General features: G+C 40.8%; 1 protein-coding gene across 13 annotated transcripts in view; it reads left to right on the forward strand.

Moving 5' to 3' along the window:
- TENM1 (teneurin transmembrane protein 1) overlaps positions 1-14,746 on the forward strand; it is a 782,075-nt gene that overhangs the window by 749,690 nt on the left and 17,639 nt on the right. For all 13 annotated transcript variants that reach the window (XM_085546285.1, XM_085546289.1, XM_085546287.1 and 10 more), the window contains 4 exons: positions 5,898-6,264; positions 7,917-8,427; positions 12,441-12,613; positions 13,247-13,482. In XM_085546285.1, coding sequence (XP_085402411.1) covers positions 5,898-6,264; positions 7,917-8,427; positions 12,441-12,613; positions 13,247-13,482 — 1,287 coding nt within the window. The remainder of the gene's footprint in view (positions 1-5,897; positions 6,265-7,916; positions 8,428-12,440; positions 12,614-13,246; positions 13,483-14,746) is intronic.

Here is a 14,746-nt window from a genome sequence, read left to right on the forward strand (position 1 = left end):
AGCAGCCTAATCCTAAACCAGAAGGGTTTCTGAGAGGAGTCAAGTTTGAGTTAGATTCAAATTCATGATTTATTTTCAGACATTTTAAGAGTCTCAGATTCCTCCTCTCAGAGACACCGGACTGCTTGAAATACCCTATAATTCCTTCTGGGTGTTTAATGAAGTATTTTCTTCCTAACATGTATAAACCACGGATACTATGTTTAAACAGTCTTAAATGGCTTAGGAATCTAAGTCCCATTGATTTTCATAGTCAATGGACTTATGTATTTCTAGGTAATACTCTGTTATTAAATAAAGACAGTTTGAAACCTGTTCCTGTAGAAATCAACTTTCCTATTGATTTAGGCAACCCAAGATTCCTCATGCAGTCTTTGAAGTTGCCAAGTAGGGGAAAAATAACAATAATAATAAAAATAAAAATAAAAAAAAATAATGAAAATAAAAAGGAAATTATGGAACCAGAAGAGAGCTGGTAAGAAAGAGAACAGTGGAGCTTACAGCAAACACATTGGAGAGGAATGTTGAAGGCTGGTAGTGTGGGCCTTCCCTCTGTGCTCCTCTGCTGGGCCCTCACCCACTGGAAATTACTGAGGGTAGGGGCAGGCTGGGGGAAGCATGCCTGAACTATGATCCCAGGGAATCAGGGCCTCAAAGCTCTGAGCTGCCTCTGTGAATGTGCCACAGCTGTTTGCCTAGCCTAGAGCAGCAAACAGTGGTCGTTAGGCTGCGAAACTCATCTATTTGGATTTTGCACTGGGGAACGATGAATGCATAGAGAGCAACATTTGTGAAGTTTAGAGTGGGGACCGCTACAGCTGAACTGCATAATACTGAATTTTGTAGTAGGCAGCATCAGGAGCATGGGAAACAAAGGCTGATTCCGCGTGGGAGGAAGCTGTAATCCCACCGTGCCAAGTGCTCCCTGTGTCAGGCTGCGTGAGCAGAGTTCTGTCTCTGTGCCATTAAGGAAGGAGATATGCTACCGAGGGGAGCTGACAGTGTCAGTGTCAACAAAAGAGAGAGCCTAGAAGTGAGAGCAAACTGACAGAAAAATGATGAAAAAAATATCAGTGCTTGTCAACTGTGAGAAAATAGAGAGGAATGTATATAGTGAGACATCATGTAGAAAGTTCAGGGAAGCAGAACCAGGCTTCTCCAGCCTTGTGAGCTGCATGTTCACTTCTAGAGCCCCACCTGAGCAAGTCCTTTCTCTGAGCCTTTGTACACAGGGGCGGAGGAGAAAGAAGGGGTTCACCAGAAAGAGGAAAATACTGTTCCATATAGCAGTGGGGTGCGTACAGGGCTGTGCTGGAAGCAACAGCTGAAGTGAGTGCAGAGAGAAAGAAGTAAGAGAACGAGGTTAGCAGCAAAAGAGAAATTTGGAGGAGGCTGTGATCAGGTCTGCAATAGCTTATCATAGAGCAGAATAAAGGCAAAGCTAGCATAAACAGAAATGCTTGAGGCTGAGCAGTACCAATAGGAAGTAATCCATCAGCCAAGACTATTAGAAACAATTGGCATGAATTTTATGCTACTACATGAAATTAAATCAAAACATACAAGCAATGCATGGCAGGAAATCAAAGTGATGATGATGACTTTCTATGGATTTATGCAGCTTCTTTTAACCCACGATAAATGAAACTTACCCGAGTTAAATTTACCCCAGTGCCTCAAACAGTTAAGCTCTTGAGATCTGCATATGTGGATAAGGATATGTTTTTCCCTCATTACTTTTCTTGCTTTGATATAAACAGTAAAATGTGTTTGATCTGATTTCTGTAAAATAACACCAAAAAGGCCGTGACTGTAAAATATTGTGCAAAATGTGCAGAATGCTTTGGTCATGTGGTCAAAGCCAAAAGGAAAACAGTACTCTTCACTTTGCAGTACTCTGACACTGAAGTGGGTGTCTGTGCACCTTTAAGATGTGTATGGGTGAATGCTCTGGCATGAGAGCCTCTTTGCAAAAAACTCACAATATTTACTTAGTTGCAATGTTCTATTGCACAAAAGATACTTAGTTTTCACAACCAGATAGACAGGTAGGCAGATGGTTATACAGGCGCACACACATTGTTTCAAGAAAGAAAATATACCAATCTTTCAAGCCTGAGTGCTATTTAACTCCATAAATGTAGATCTCCCCATGAAAATGTATTTAAGTTCAAACCATCTCAGAGCATTTTGTGTTTTCCAGAACACTTGACATGAAAAAAACCTGTTAGAAAGCCAGGCCAGTGGGTTTTAATTTTGCACTTCTCAAACGAGACATTGATTATTACCTATAGCTGGAGCCTTATGTTGACAGTTAAATGCTGGATTCCTGGAGAAGTTGACATGCTAATACTTACATGCAAAAGGTCTCATTGCTCAAGGGTTCACTTGTTTCCACAGTGATTTCCACTGCATATGCTCAGTCTCCAGTGAACCAAATCTAGATTGTCACCTGGAAATTTCAATGTGTGAAGTAAAGTATTGACTGCCGCTGAACAAATCTTATCTTTTTGCTTATAATAGGATAATCTGCAAAGCCGTTTCTGTGCACTGCTTAAAAATAAGAACCTATCAAGTGTAAGCAAACACACTTGGCAGTTGACTCAGTTCTTAATTATAAGAAAAATACACATCTATAGGAGAGGACATCTCTGCAGATGAAGTGCTGCTTCAGATTAAAAAGTATATTAACTGACTTAATATTCTAACCCTAACTGAGTTTTTGTCTGGAAAAACTTTTTAATAGGCACAGTCATATCAGATGAGAATTGAAATGCTTCTCTGTAATATGTTTATTGGCTTTGAACGCAGCACAACTGATGGTTTGGTCACAGAAGCCTGCCAGAGGGCAGCTTGCCTTCAAAGAAAAGAAACAGCCGGTGACTTTTCAAGGTAACAGTGAACCTGAGGGTGCACTTACACTTCAGCTTAAGCTGATTGTGGTGATTAGTTTTCAGCCAGACACGATTCCTGAACCAAAACACCACAGGAGCAGGGAAAGCTCAGCGCTGCTGTGGGGACTACAGTGGCAGAAGAGGGGTGAGCAGCAGCCCCAGCTAACACTCTTTTAATGCCATGAAGCCACATCCTGACCAGAGCAATACAGATTTCTTTCTAAGTCTGAAATTATTCTTTGGATTCAGAACATTCTGCATTTTGCATTTGTTTGTACATTTGCTTGCTTTTAATTGGTCTACATGGCCTTTTTTTCCCCTTCAGCAGCAAGTGGCAGCTGGTTTTTTTTGCTGCAGTCTCCAGACAGGTACACGCTAGCTTTAATGTTTCGCCTGGAATTAGACCATTAGTACATCCACAGCTGCTTTAAACCCAGGAATAAGTGCAGTCATCCTTCTGCAAGCTTTGCAGAGAGGTAGGTGGCAGGTCAGGTTTAGTAGCCAGAACTGTTTAGATGTCCTCAATTTAAATTTGAGCTATTTTTACCGTAATGCAGCTAGATTTGCAGAAGCAATCAGTATGAAAGCAGTGCGCTTGCAGATAATGGCAGCTGTTAAGATCCAGCTTCTTCTTAGGTTTTAGGCACCTTGCTGCAAGTGAAATGGACATTTCCATAAAGCTTATTCTACCTCAATAAACAAAACCAGCCTCAAATCAACCAGAGAAAAAGTTGTTTTGGTCCAGATCAGCCGCTGTTTATCTGCAAGACACCAGACCTACCTTCACAGTGGGAGGAATTCATTTTATTCACTGAGGCAAAGACAATGTGGCTGGTCTGCAAAGGCAAACCAGGTATTAAGATATGGCAGGTGCTATGCATAGTTGTTATGGCAAAAGTAGGGAGTTTCAACCCCAAGTTTTTCCCACTAATAATCTAGTTACAGTTAATCACAGATTATTTTTACAGCAGAGTGATCTGTGAAAGGGGCATTAAGGTGTCTGCCATCACAAATAATCCATTTGGTTTGACAGAGCAATCAAATGTTCTGCATTGAAAGCACATTGCAGAAATGTTTCTTCCTGAGTTTCCCACAGACAGCCTTGTAGAGGTTTGCGTGCACCTGAAGTTTTGTTCAGGTTCCATTGAGCTCTCAGCAGAAGCAAGGAAGGCGTGTGTTGGCAGCTCAGCGTGCAGCAGCCCATAAGTGTTGGGTGGGACAAATAATTCAGCACCTCTGTGGGAGGAATCTGTTTCCAACTATCTCACCACAGTTATCGTCATTTGGAGTGACTCTGCCACTTGGTTCAGAAAAAATCTTGAACCCAACAGCATTAGTTTTAATGTCAGTTATTATGTTGTCTTGTAAAATGAACTGGGCACGAGGAGGAGTTCGATTACTCTCTGAGCCTTCATAATGGTGTGGTGCACCGCATAACCACGCAGGGCGAGACACAGGAGCCGCAGTGCCCTAGCTTTATTAAAACATCAATTATCAAACCAGCAATGTGCTTCTGGAAATGAGATTATCTGGAAGTACCAGTGCTTGCGAAAGACAGAAGCTGGCCTTCAGCCTGGTGCCTGAGCTGACCCTGGGTGAGCAGGTGGCCTGTGATGGCCACACGCTCCACCATATGTTATTCTGCAGTGCTGAGCATTGTATTATCATCTGTGGGCTCTGCATTCATAGATCTTTTAATTAGCACAGTGGAAAAAAGAACAAAAACAGTACATGAAACAGTGGAAGCTTCTGTAGAAGCTGACTATAAAACCATTGCATTTTAGTTTGGTATTTATTCTCATCTGATGACTGAAATATTTAGTCCATAGAAATTCCACTCAGATAAAAGCAGCCATCTCTTCACAATGGATAACAAGCAAAGCATCTTGTGATAAAAATAGTCTGTCTTGCCGTCTCTGTAACTCAGTTGTTCTGTGACCTTTCCATAGACAAGCTGCAAACTAAATCCTCCACCAGCCTCTAACTGGGGAGAAGCACCAGTCTGCTCAGCTGCTCATTCCCAGACCAGAACTGTTGCACTGGCTTCAGAGTATTCTCTGTAGGAGGAATTTGGAGCTCTTGCAAAAACACACTGTGGTCAGCAGCCTCCATACCAGGAGGTATACCAAATCTTCCAGACTGGAAGGGTGACAGGCTGCCCCACCTCCAGCTGGGAACATGCTGAATTCCTCCAGGTCCTGATGCAACAGGCATCAAGTCAGCAAGGTCATTCTTCTAGCATCTTCTCTAGTGCTGTTTGGAAACTTTGCTTGAATGATTCCTTGAACTTCATGGAAAAAGGCAAAAAACTCACCTTAACTATGACAAATATACTTACTCTATGACAGAAATACTGAATTCACAGAATAAAATCCTTATAAGTAATAATAGCTGGGTTACTGTATCATGTGAAGTCTGATATATCAGTGCATTATTACATTACAAAGAATTTATGAGCTTATATATTTTATGGCACATAAGTCTTATTAACATTTCTGGCTTAGTAAATAAATTGTGGCAATGTGTTGTGTTCTTCTACTGTGTCATTTTCCTTTTGTGCTAATGGTCAATTAAAGTGCTAGGACATTGACAACCTCTAACTTTCCCATTCTGCCAGTGTTGAGTACAAACTTGAAACTATAACATTCAGACCTGGAGAATTTTCTGGCTGATGTTGCATGACACGAAGTGTATGCTTTTATTTGCATGAATGTATAGGTATAATAAAGTTCTGCCCTTAATGGACTTGTACAAATAACTTTCAGGGGTTGCTAAATTACTTTTGAAATCAAATCTAGTTCCACATTGGTGCTGGATCTCACAAAGAGGGTATGCTTGTAGAAACGTATTCTGACAAACACAATTGAAGGCACATACTAGCACAGCAGCAGTGAGTAAATCCCCTTGATGACATGGTTCTCAGAGATGGCTGAACAACGCTGCTTTATGTCTTAATTGTTCTTTTTTCTGTTTCTTGAACCTGCTCTTGGTTCGGTTTCACAGGTGCGGTTAGAGTGGCCAACAGACCTGACAGTGAACCCACTGGACAACTCGCTGTATGTCCTGGACAACAACATTGTCCTGCAGATCTCTGAGAACAGACGTGTGCGCATCATCGCAGGACGCCCCATTCACTGCCAGGTGCCCGGCATCGATCACTTCCTTGTCAGCAAGGTGGCCATCCACTCCACCCTGGAGTCAGCCCGAGCCATCGCTGTGTCCCACAGTGGGATACTCTACATTGCTGAGACTGATGAAAGAAAGATCAACCGGATACAACAGGTCACAACCAATGGTGAGATCTCCATAATCGCCGGAGCCCCATCAGATTGTGACTGCAAGATCGATCCTAATTGTGACTGTTTCTCGGGTAAGACAATACTATTCTTTGTTTTCCTGTTTCTGCACTGTCAAGACCCTCTGGCACAGCTGCAGGTCAGCAAAGTGACAGGGCTAACAGTCTGCTTCAACTTCCTAGGAAAGCAAAAAGCCTTATCAGCAGCTCTGCATGGATTTGTTTAATCCATTGGGTTCAGAGGCATGAGTCTTCCAGCTGGCACTGAAAGAACAGAGTGGGTGCAGATGGAGTGGGCACAGATTCTCCTGTTTTGATACAGAGTTTACACATCATTCAAAATGAGTTCTAAGTATGGGTTTTTGTGTCAGCTTTACTCATGCTGAAGATGTTAGCAGCCCCAGTGCAGATTGCACCTTAGTGTTCCTGGATGTTGAAGCCCTTTTTGTCAAGGAGAGTATCAAAATGTTCCACATCCTGTGAAAAATGCTATCTCACACCTCCTTATTGTGCCTTTTCTTTCACATAAACCTATTTAGTGATGGAACCAAAGAAAATGTTCCCTTACACAGAGGAAAGCAGTATACTGTCATCTCCAAGAACCACTTTGTTCAGCTCTGTAATGCTATCATAACTCATAAGCCGCCCATTTTGAGTAAAAGGTTAATGACTGACAAGAAAACATAAAGTATGTCAAGAATGGAGAGGAAAAAAAAAAAAAAAAATGTAAATGGTCTTTCAGAGGAACTGAGTTCCTGACCCATCCTGGATAATCAAAATCTCATGAGCTTTGCCACATGCTGCCAGCTTCAGGTATGGCACTGTTGTACAGATGCTGAACAGCATCCTGCCCAGGGTTCTGATTCAGGTAATCTACCCTCAGCACTCACTCAAAAAAGTAGTATGGCAAATCTAATGATTGTGCCAGTGCTGGGCTGGTGAACGGCAGGCACAGGTTGGCAGAGAGCAGCTCATTTGTCCGTTTCCAAGGCAGCAAAGGATATGCTCAAATCTCCATCGAATTGTATTTCTGAGTCAGAGAAAGGGAGCAATAGTAACAGAAATGTGGTGCTCTCTGAGTGAGGCTTAATATGCTTCCGTTGTGGTTACACAAAATCCTGTTCATCTGAATTCATTTTGATACTCAGGTATACAGCCCATGATCACAAAAAAACCCTCTTTGAACCTTAAAATAAATAGTATTTATAAGTACTAAGTAAAATTACAGTTGATATAGGAGGGGGTATATCTTCAAGGCCTTTTTTTGGCTATTAATCTCATTTATTTTCCTATAATGTTGAGATTTTTGTAAGTACTATCCAATCTTTGCTTCACTTAATTACTTTGAATTACTGATTTTTATGTGCTCTTCATTTTATTTATACCACAATTCTACTTGGACCACATATCAGCATACCAGAAGCAGGAAATGAAACTTCACCTGTCATTAACATTTTTTCTTTCACATTTCGCTATGTGATACTTCCCTGAGCATCAGGGCTTTGGAGTTAGTAAAAATTGTATAAATTGGATAATTTGTCTTCTAGTTTGTCTTTACTGAGACTGATCTAGCATTGCACTAACTTTAGATAATGGAAGTTTAATGAATCGTAAGCAGATACACTCTAATTGACATATAAATGCTGAGAAGAAGCAGTATGCCAGGCTTTGAGGTTCATCTTAAATGCAGACGATACAGATTACTGAAATTACCATTTATCTCCCAGGTGATGGTGGATATGCCAAAGATGCGAAGCTGAAAGCACCTTCTTCCCTAGCAGTCTCTCCTGATGACACACTGTACGTAGCAGACCTTGGTAACGTTCGCATCCGTGCTGTCAGCCGAAACAAGGCTCACCTCAGTGAGACAAATATGTACGAGATTGCATCACCAGCAGACCAAGAACTGTATCAGTTCACCATCAATGGCACCCACCTGCACACCCTGAACCTCATCACGAGAGACTATATTTACAACTTCACCTACACTGGGGAAGGGGATGTTGCCACAATTACCAGCAGCAATGGGAATTCGGTGCACATCCGCAGAGACACAAGCGGCTTGCCCCTGTGGGTCGTGGTGCCAGGCGGCCAGGTATACTGGCTGACAATAAGCAGCAATGGTGTTCTGAAAAGGGTTTATGCCCAAGGCTACAACCTGGCTCTGATGACATATCCTGGAAACACAGGACTTCTAGCAACCAAAAGTGACGAAAATGGATGGACAACTGTGTATGAGTAAGTCCACGACATTGAATATTTTTTATCCATTTTAGTTATTTGAGTAGACGAAGCTACTGTACCAGCTTTTACAAGGAAACAGTACAATGTTTCTTAAGTGTTAAAGCCTGTCAAATGAGAAAGCTTTGTACACAGTGCCCATTACGTGTAGAAAAACTGCCTGGAACTACATGTCATTCATATCATATTAGTGCGAATCTCTGTTTCTCTAAATGCAAATGTGGTTTTGGAATTTTTGGTAACTAAAGAAGTAGAGGCAAGTTGTGATGTGAATCAGAGATTTGCAAAAATCCTGAGGAAGGCAAAATTAACACTCATAGGAGAAAGGAGTGTTACAAAAGAAATTGAGAATCTTGGTGGAAAGAACATTCAGAAGCAAGAATAGACTTTTGTCTCCATTGGTGGGGAAAGAGGATATATAATTAAATATAAATATATATAAATATATGTATATATATAATAGGAAGAAGATATGTAGTAGTGGTGTAGGAATGGCCTTATAAGCAAGGCTTTGAGACGTTTGACAGGACTCATAAAGAGCAAGACAAGCCAGTAAAGATACAGGCAGAACATTAGAGTCTGGTCCCTGGGAGAGAACAACCTGAGAGAAAAGTAATGTTTGATTTGTAAAGTGGTGAGAAATCAGGATTTCTCATTATTTATAATTAATTGTCATCATTCCTGTTTGAGAACATGGCAAGTGACTGATGGAATCATGTGTTAACACCGCGCTACTAGTTCTGAGTTCGTCAAGGAGAATATTGCCTGCTTTCTGTAGGGCATAGGAGTCCATTGTCAAAAAGGAAAATGAAAAGCCATCCAGGTGAGATATGAATAGAAATTAAGCTACTGCATAAGTCACCTGGAAAGGCAGCTGAGTCACCATCATTATAGGCTTTTAAGAATTATTTTTTATTAAACTGCAAGTAGGATAAAAGCGGGGGAAACTGCTGCCTAGGGTGTGGGATTTGTTGTTGAAGGGGATATTTTTCCTTTTTGCCCTTCATTATTCTCTTAAAGGCAGAATAAATGATAGTTGCTCTAGGTATGAACAATTAGGGCCATTTTTGATGATATTCAGAACAAAACCATGCAGAGCCTCCCTGTTTCTGTTCTCATTATCTGGCATCTAGCAATAGAAGTTGCAAGTTTCATGCATGAGCACAAAGCTCACTGCTGTCTGGTGCAGTTTAAACGCTGATCTAAGAGTGATGCCTATTCTATACAGAAGTAAATTAAGATATCTGCTTCTTTGAAAGAAGGGAGATCCATTTAAATTCCCACGAGAGGATGGGATCAGATTTAGTGATGGACAGATGACACTTTCAAAAAGCTTTCACAGTAGCTCCAAGTCATGTCTACTGCTTCTTAAAATGCTGAACAATATGCGTTGTTTCAGGGCCCTTATTGTTTGAGTGTGTTAGAGGGGATTATGTGTAGTCCTGTGCTTCTCAGTGGCTTTAATATTGCTACTCCTACTCTGTCCCACTGACATCAGCTGTAAACCTTTTCAGACAATTACTGCTCATGTCCTCTAGCAAGTAGCTTGTAATGCATGACTCAGTAAAATTTCCTTTTAAAGGACTTTTCCTGCTTGTAAGTTCCTCCCACTGTATGTAGTACTGATTTCTTCACCCAGAGATACGTAGTGGGACAGTGTCCGCACTGGTGCTTTCAGTTGTGCAGACTGTATGTTTGCACACTTCTGTCAGTCTAGATCAGTAGAATTAACAGAGTTACCAATCTTAACATTACAAAAATAACAGCAATGTCAAATGGTAAAGTCATATTAATATTTATTGTTCAGACCAATATTTTAAGTCATCTTCATAATATATTACAACTTTCTGAGTGGCCAAGATGCCAAGTGTCAGAGGGATAGTTGATACAATTAATGATATGCTGAAAGTAGATATGTTTCCAGAAGCTTATTTTCCTTTTCACTGTAAATAGCTCATGGTAGGTGATGGTCCTTACTCATATATAAACATAGTGTTGGAGTTTAGAGAATTAACATATGAGCAACTTTCCAGTTGCCTGCAATCAGCTTTTCCATTTATGCTAGATTTGCATTTACATCCAAAAGTTCAATCCATGTCACCATCAAGCTGAAATAGGAATGAGTTTGTTTAACAACACATATCACACATACTTGGGAATATGAGCAAAGATAATGAACTGTTCAGAACACGTACCTGTGTGTCAGATTCGCTCACAGAGGGAAATTATTAAGAGGTAGAAAACCACCTACAAAAGTACTTGTCATCCATCTAGTTTAATCTGATGGAATGGAAGTACTGAAAGAGCTCTTGCATAAAATTATGTACTAATGTACAATTTCAGTCATATAGGGTTTTTTCCTAATATTATATCATTAAAACCATAGAAGTGGAGGGGGACACTGGGCCTCTATTAAATCAAGGACAAGAAAACATCTGCAAGAAACAGCTCTCTCCAAAAAAAATTAATTAGACTGCTTTCCCTTTGAAATGATATAACTCTTAGCTGTGCTACACATAGAAATGCAAATAGATTGTGAAGCTCTATCCCCAAGTGTGCTTTTCTAATATTGGTGAGCACTTCCTCATGTGAGTACTGAAATCAGCGCAATTATTTGCATGATTAAATGGTCACCAGAATGATTAACAGTGCGATAACTGGGCACCAAATTAACATTAAGAAATACGTCATGATTCTGCCTGTGCTAGTACGGGTAGGACATTGCTCTGCAAGAACTGAGACCAAGTGTGTTGTTATTCATCATGTGAAAAGTGGCAGAACCTGTCCTCAGAGGGCTGAGTTTCTTGAAGCAATCTGGAATAAAAAAGCCCTTTAGATGGTCACACTGTGAAACCATTATAGAGACAATAACCTTGAATTCACCTGTACCATCTACTTCAGTTAGGGTACATCAGCAGATGCTCTACAGCCAAGTCTGGTCTGCTATCCAGTCCCTTTTTCAACTGAGCAGGGAGTTCTGTACCTCTTCATCAGCAGCATCCAGCAGCAAAACCAGTTCTTTGCAGAGACGGAACCTGATTCTTATGCACAGGAAATATTCCAATACACTGGCTGCATTTATCCCATAAAAATGTATGATTTGAGGATTTCTGTGTGGTAATGTAGAGAATCCAAATAACTTAGCAAGTTGTCATATCTGTTTGATCAAGTAGTAAATGAAATATAGTTGCCCAGTGTTTGTGGAGTTCTGTAATGTTGAAAAGGAGTGCTTTTAATCTGTTTTAATCACAGGGTGGCACTCAGTCCACTGGCACAGAACTGACATCTGGGTGAGATGTAAAGAAGTAACACATGGTGTGTTAGGGAAGTAAGAAGTGGAAGAGAGAAAGATTATATTGTATTTAACATTTCATTAATTTGCTTGTCAAAAAATACAAGATGTTTTTTCTGTTGAGAAGAACAGCTGCTCTATTTTCTTTTTCATATTGAATGGAAAAGAGAATTCCTGATTTTGCTCATCAATATCTTTTGTGACACACAGATCTTGTCTGATTAGAGGTAGGTGGGGGTCTGAAAGAAAGGATGCTAACCCATTAAAGTGAAGGACATGGGCAGATCATCTGCTGATGTGAACTGGAAGAGCTCTCCTTGGAGGCAGTAGGGCTTTGCCAGTTGGTACACCAGCTGAGGATTTATTTTGTGAGTGCAGAAATAGAAGATGAAAACTTAATTATGCTTTCCTACCTGCTCAAGTGGGTTTCTATTTTATGAACATTTGTCAGTTTTACTGATGCAGATGACATTCATGTTATGTGCTTCACTCATCAGCAGCAAAAAGCAGTTATAAAATCATAGAATCATGCTTGGGTTGGAAGGGACCCCAAGAATCATCAAATTCCAACCCCCTGCCACAGGTAGGGCCACCAACCTCCAGATCTGGTACTAGCCCAGGTTGCCCAGGGCTCCATCCAACCTGGTCTTGAACACCTCCAGGTGGCTTCAGCAGTGCTGAGGGGTACAAACATGCCTTTTCACACTGTGTGTTGCAGGTACGATTCTGATGGCCACCTGACCAATGCCACATTCCCTACCGGAGAAGTCAGCAGTTTCCACAGTGATGTTGAAAAACTGACAAGGGTGGAACTTGATACTTCAAACCGGGAGAACGTGGTCACAGCTACAAACTTCTCAGCTACTTCTACAATATATACTTTAAAACAAGGTAATGAAGGCATTTCTGTTATTTCTTTCCTAGTCTTCACATTTTAAACTCTGGATATTGATGCATTCTTAACTGTTTGACAGAAAGGCACTGAGATTAGTTCATTTGTTTCTTCCTTGTTTCAGTACAAATAGCTGGGTAGTACTTACATTTCTCCTGAGGTTCCTGCTAGGAACAAACCACCAGTGAATTCTTTTCCTCCGAGAAAATTCCCGTGGGTAGATTTCAGTTATTGAAATCTCTGATGTCTCCAAGCTTTACATGCTATTAACCACACCAGTATCTAGGGGAATTGGATTGACCCATAATACACCAAGCTTTGTAATTGTGAGAACTGTGCCCAAAGAGCGATGTGCTCTGTAGTGAAATGCCATGTTTGGCCAGTGCTGTGAATACTTTATGGCAGCACTGTGTCCTGATGGCAGCACCTGATGGAGATCATTTGGCCCAATGTAATAAAAAGTTCCTTAGATGTGAAGATCTGGAGGTTACACATTTCAAAAATCGCACTCAGTGTATGAGCAGAGGTCTGTAAACTTGGGGCAATGTCCCATTGCATCTGATATTTTCTTCATAAATCTGTAAATCTGAAATATTCTGTATTCCCTGTTTTTGCTTATTGTTTTTTGACAGATAACACACAGAATATCTACCGGGTCAGCCCAGATGGGTCTCTGAGAGTCACCTTTGCCAGTGGAATGGAAATCACGCTTAACACAGAGCCTCATATTCTAGCAGGAGTAGTCAGTCCCACTTTAGGGAAGTGCAATATCTCCCTTCCTGGAGAGCATAACTCAAATCTCATTGAATGGAGGCAAAGGAGGGAGCAGACCAAAGGCAATATCTCCACGTTTGAGAGAAGGCTAAGGGTAAGGTTTCCTCTTGTGTGAAGTTCAGTGTTCCCTTTGAAAGCCATTGAACTAAAATCATGTTGAAATGCTCTACTCTGTAAGAAGTGTAATGGGAAGTTTGTATCAATGGTGGGCCCCAGCCATGAATTTCAAAACCAAACTCCTCCAACACTGGCAGGGATGTTTAATCTCTGTTTGATTTTGGTTGTTAGACTTGACCTCAAGACATAATTACTTTTTTTCTTCCTCTTCTTTTTCAACTGAGAACTTAATTATGACTTTGAAAGAAGCTGTGTGTAACGGACGAATCATAGTTACTGCAGTACAGTGGCAGACTTGGAGCTAGATTCTGCCTCTCAGTTCAAACCACCTCTTTGTTCTGGGGGATATAGCAGGTTCCAGCCTCTGCTCAATGCAGAGATCTGTCAGGGCATACCTTGGGTGTCTGTACCTTAAACATCTACATAGTGTTGTAGAGCCTCCCCATCTATCCAAAATCCTGTGGATTCTGCCCTCCACTGTGTACTTTCAGCCCCACCACCCCTCCCCTACCTGACTGAGTTACCATACAGCTCTAATAGAGAATGATTTAAACATTACATCCATGGTTTATATTTATTTTCAGGAGAACTCACAGATTACAATGACAGATGGTCAACATTCAGCATTTAATTAGGTAACACCAAGGCTCGTAGAGACCACTACCTTGCAGAACGTGTTTTTTTACAAATTCAGTTCTGTTTTTCACATGAATAGTCCATAAAGCGCCTGTACCAGTAGTACAACTGGGAATTCTGGCCTTTAAAATATTACATTATTAACTGCAACATGTCCAGATGAGTATTATCTCTGAAGGAACATCTGTTAGCTCTAAAAATATGGAGGTGGTTACTAAATCAGTGGATTTCTTTTCGGTTATCACATCCCATGTATTATTTTACTTTTAAAATGTATCAGTTTGATTTTCAGATGTTCTTCTCAGGCAGAAACAAAAAACCTGGATTATATGGCCATGTTGTTACCACCGCATGTAGAAAAAACATTTGAAATTACATCTTTCACACTTGACAGTCACAATTAATTACTAGGATCTTGCAAGTGGGGAAAAATCTTCATGTGGTGTTTCTTGCCCATCGTCTGATTGCACCTGCCCTGTCTTAGTGTTAGTCCCCAGATCCCTGTCCAGGGAGGCTGCTGAATGTATTGTCATGGCAAACGTGTGTTGTTTGTTGTTAAGATCACAGGATTGAAGCTGTGGCCTCTGTGGCTCACTTTGTCTAAT

This window comes from Coturnix japonica, chromosome 4 (genome assembly GCF_054131305.1).
Source record: "Coturnix japonica strain WE chromosome 4, WE-NBRP24, whole genome shotgun sequence".
Taxonomy (NCBI): Eukaryota; Metazoa; Chordata; class Aves; order Galliformes; family Phasianidae; genus Coturnix; species Coturnix japonica.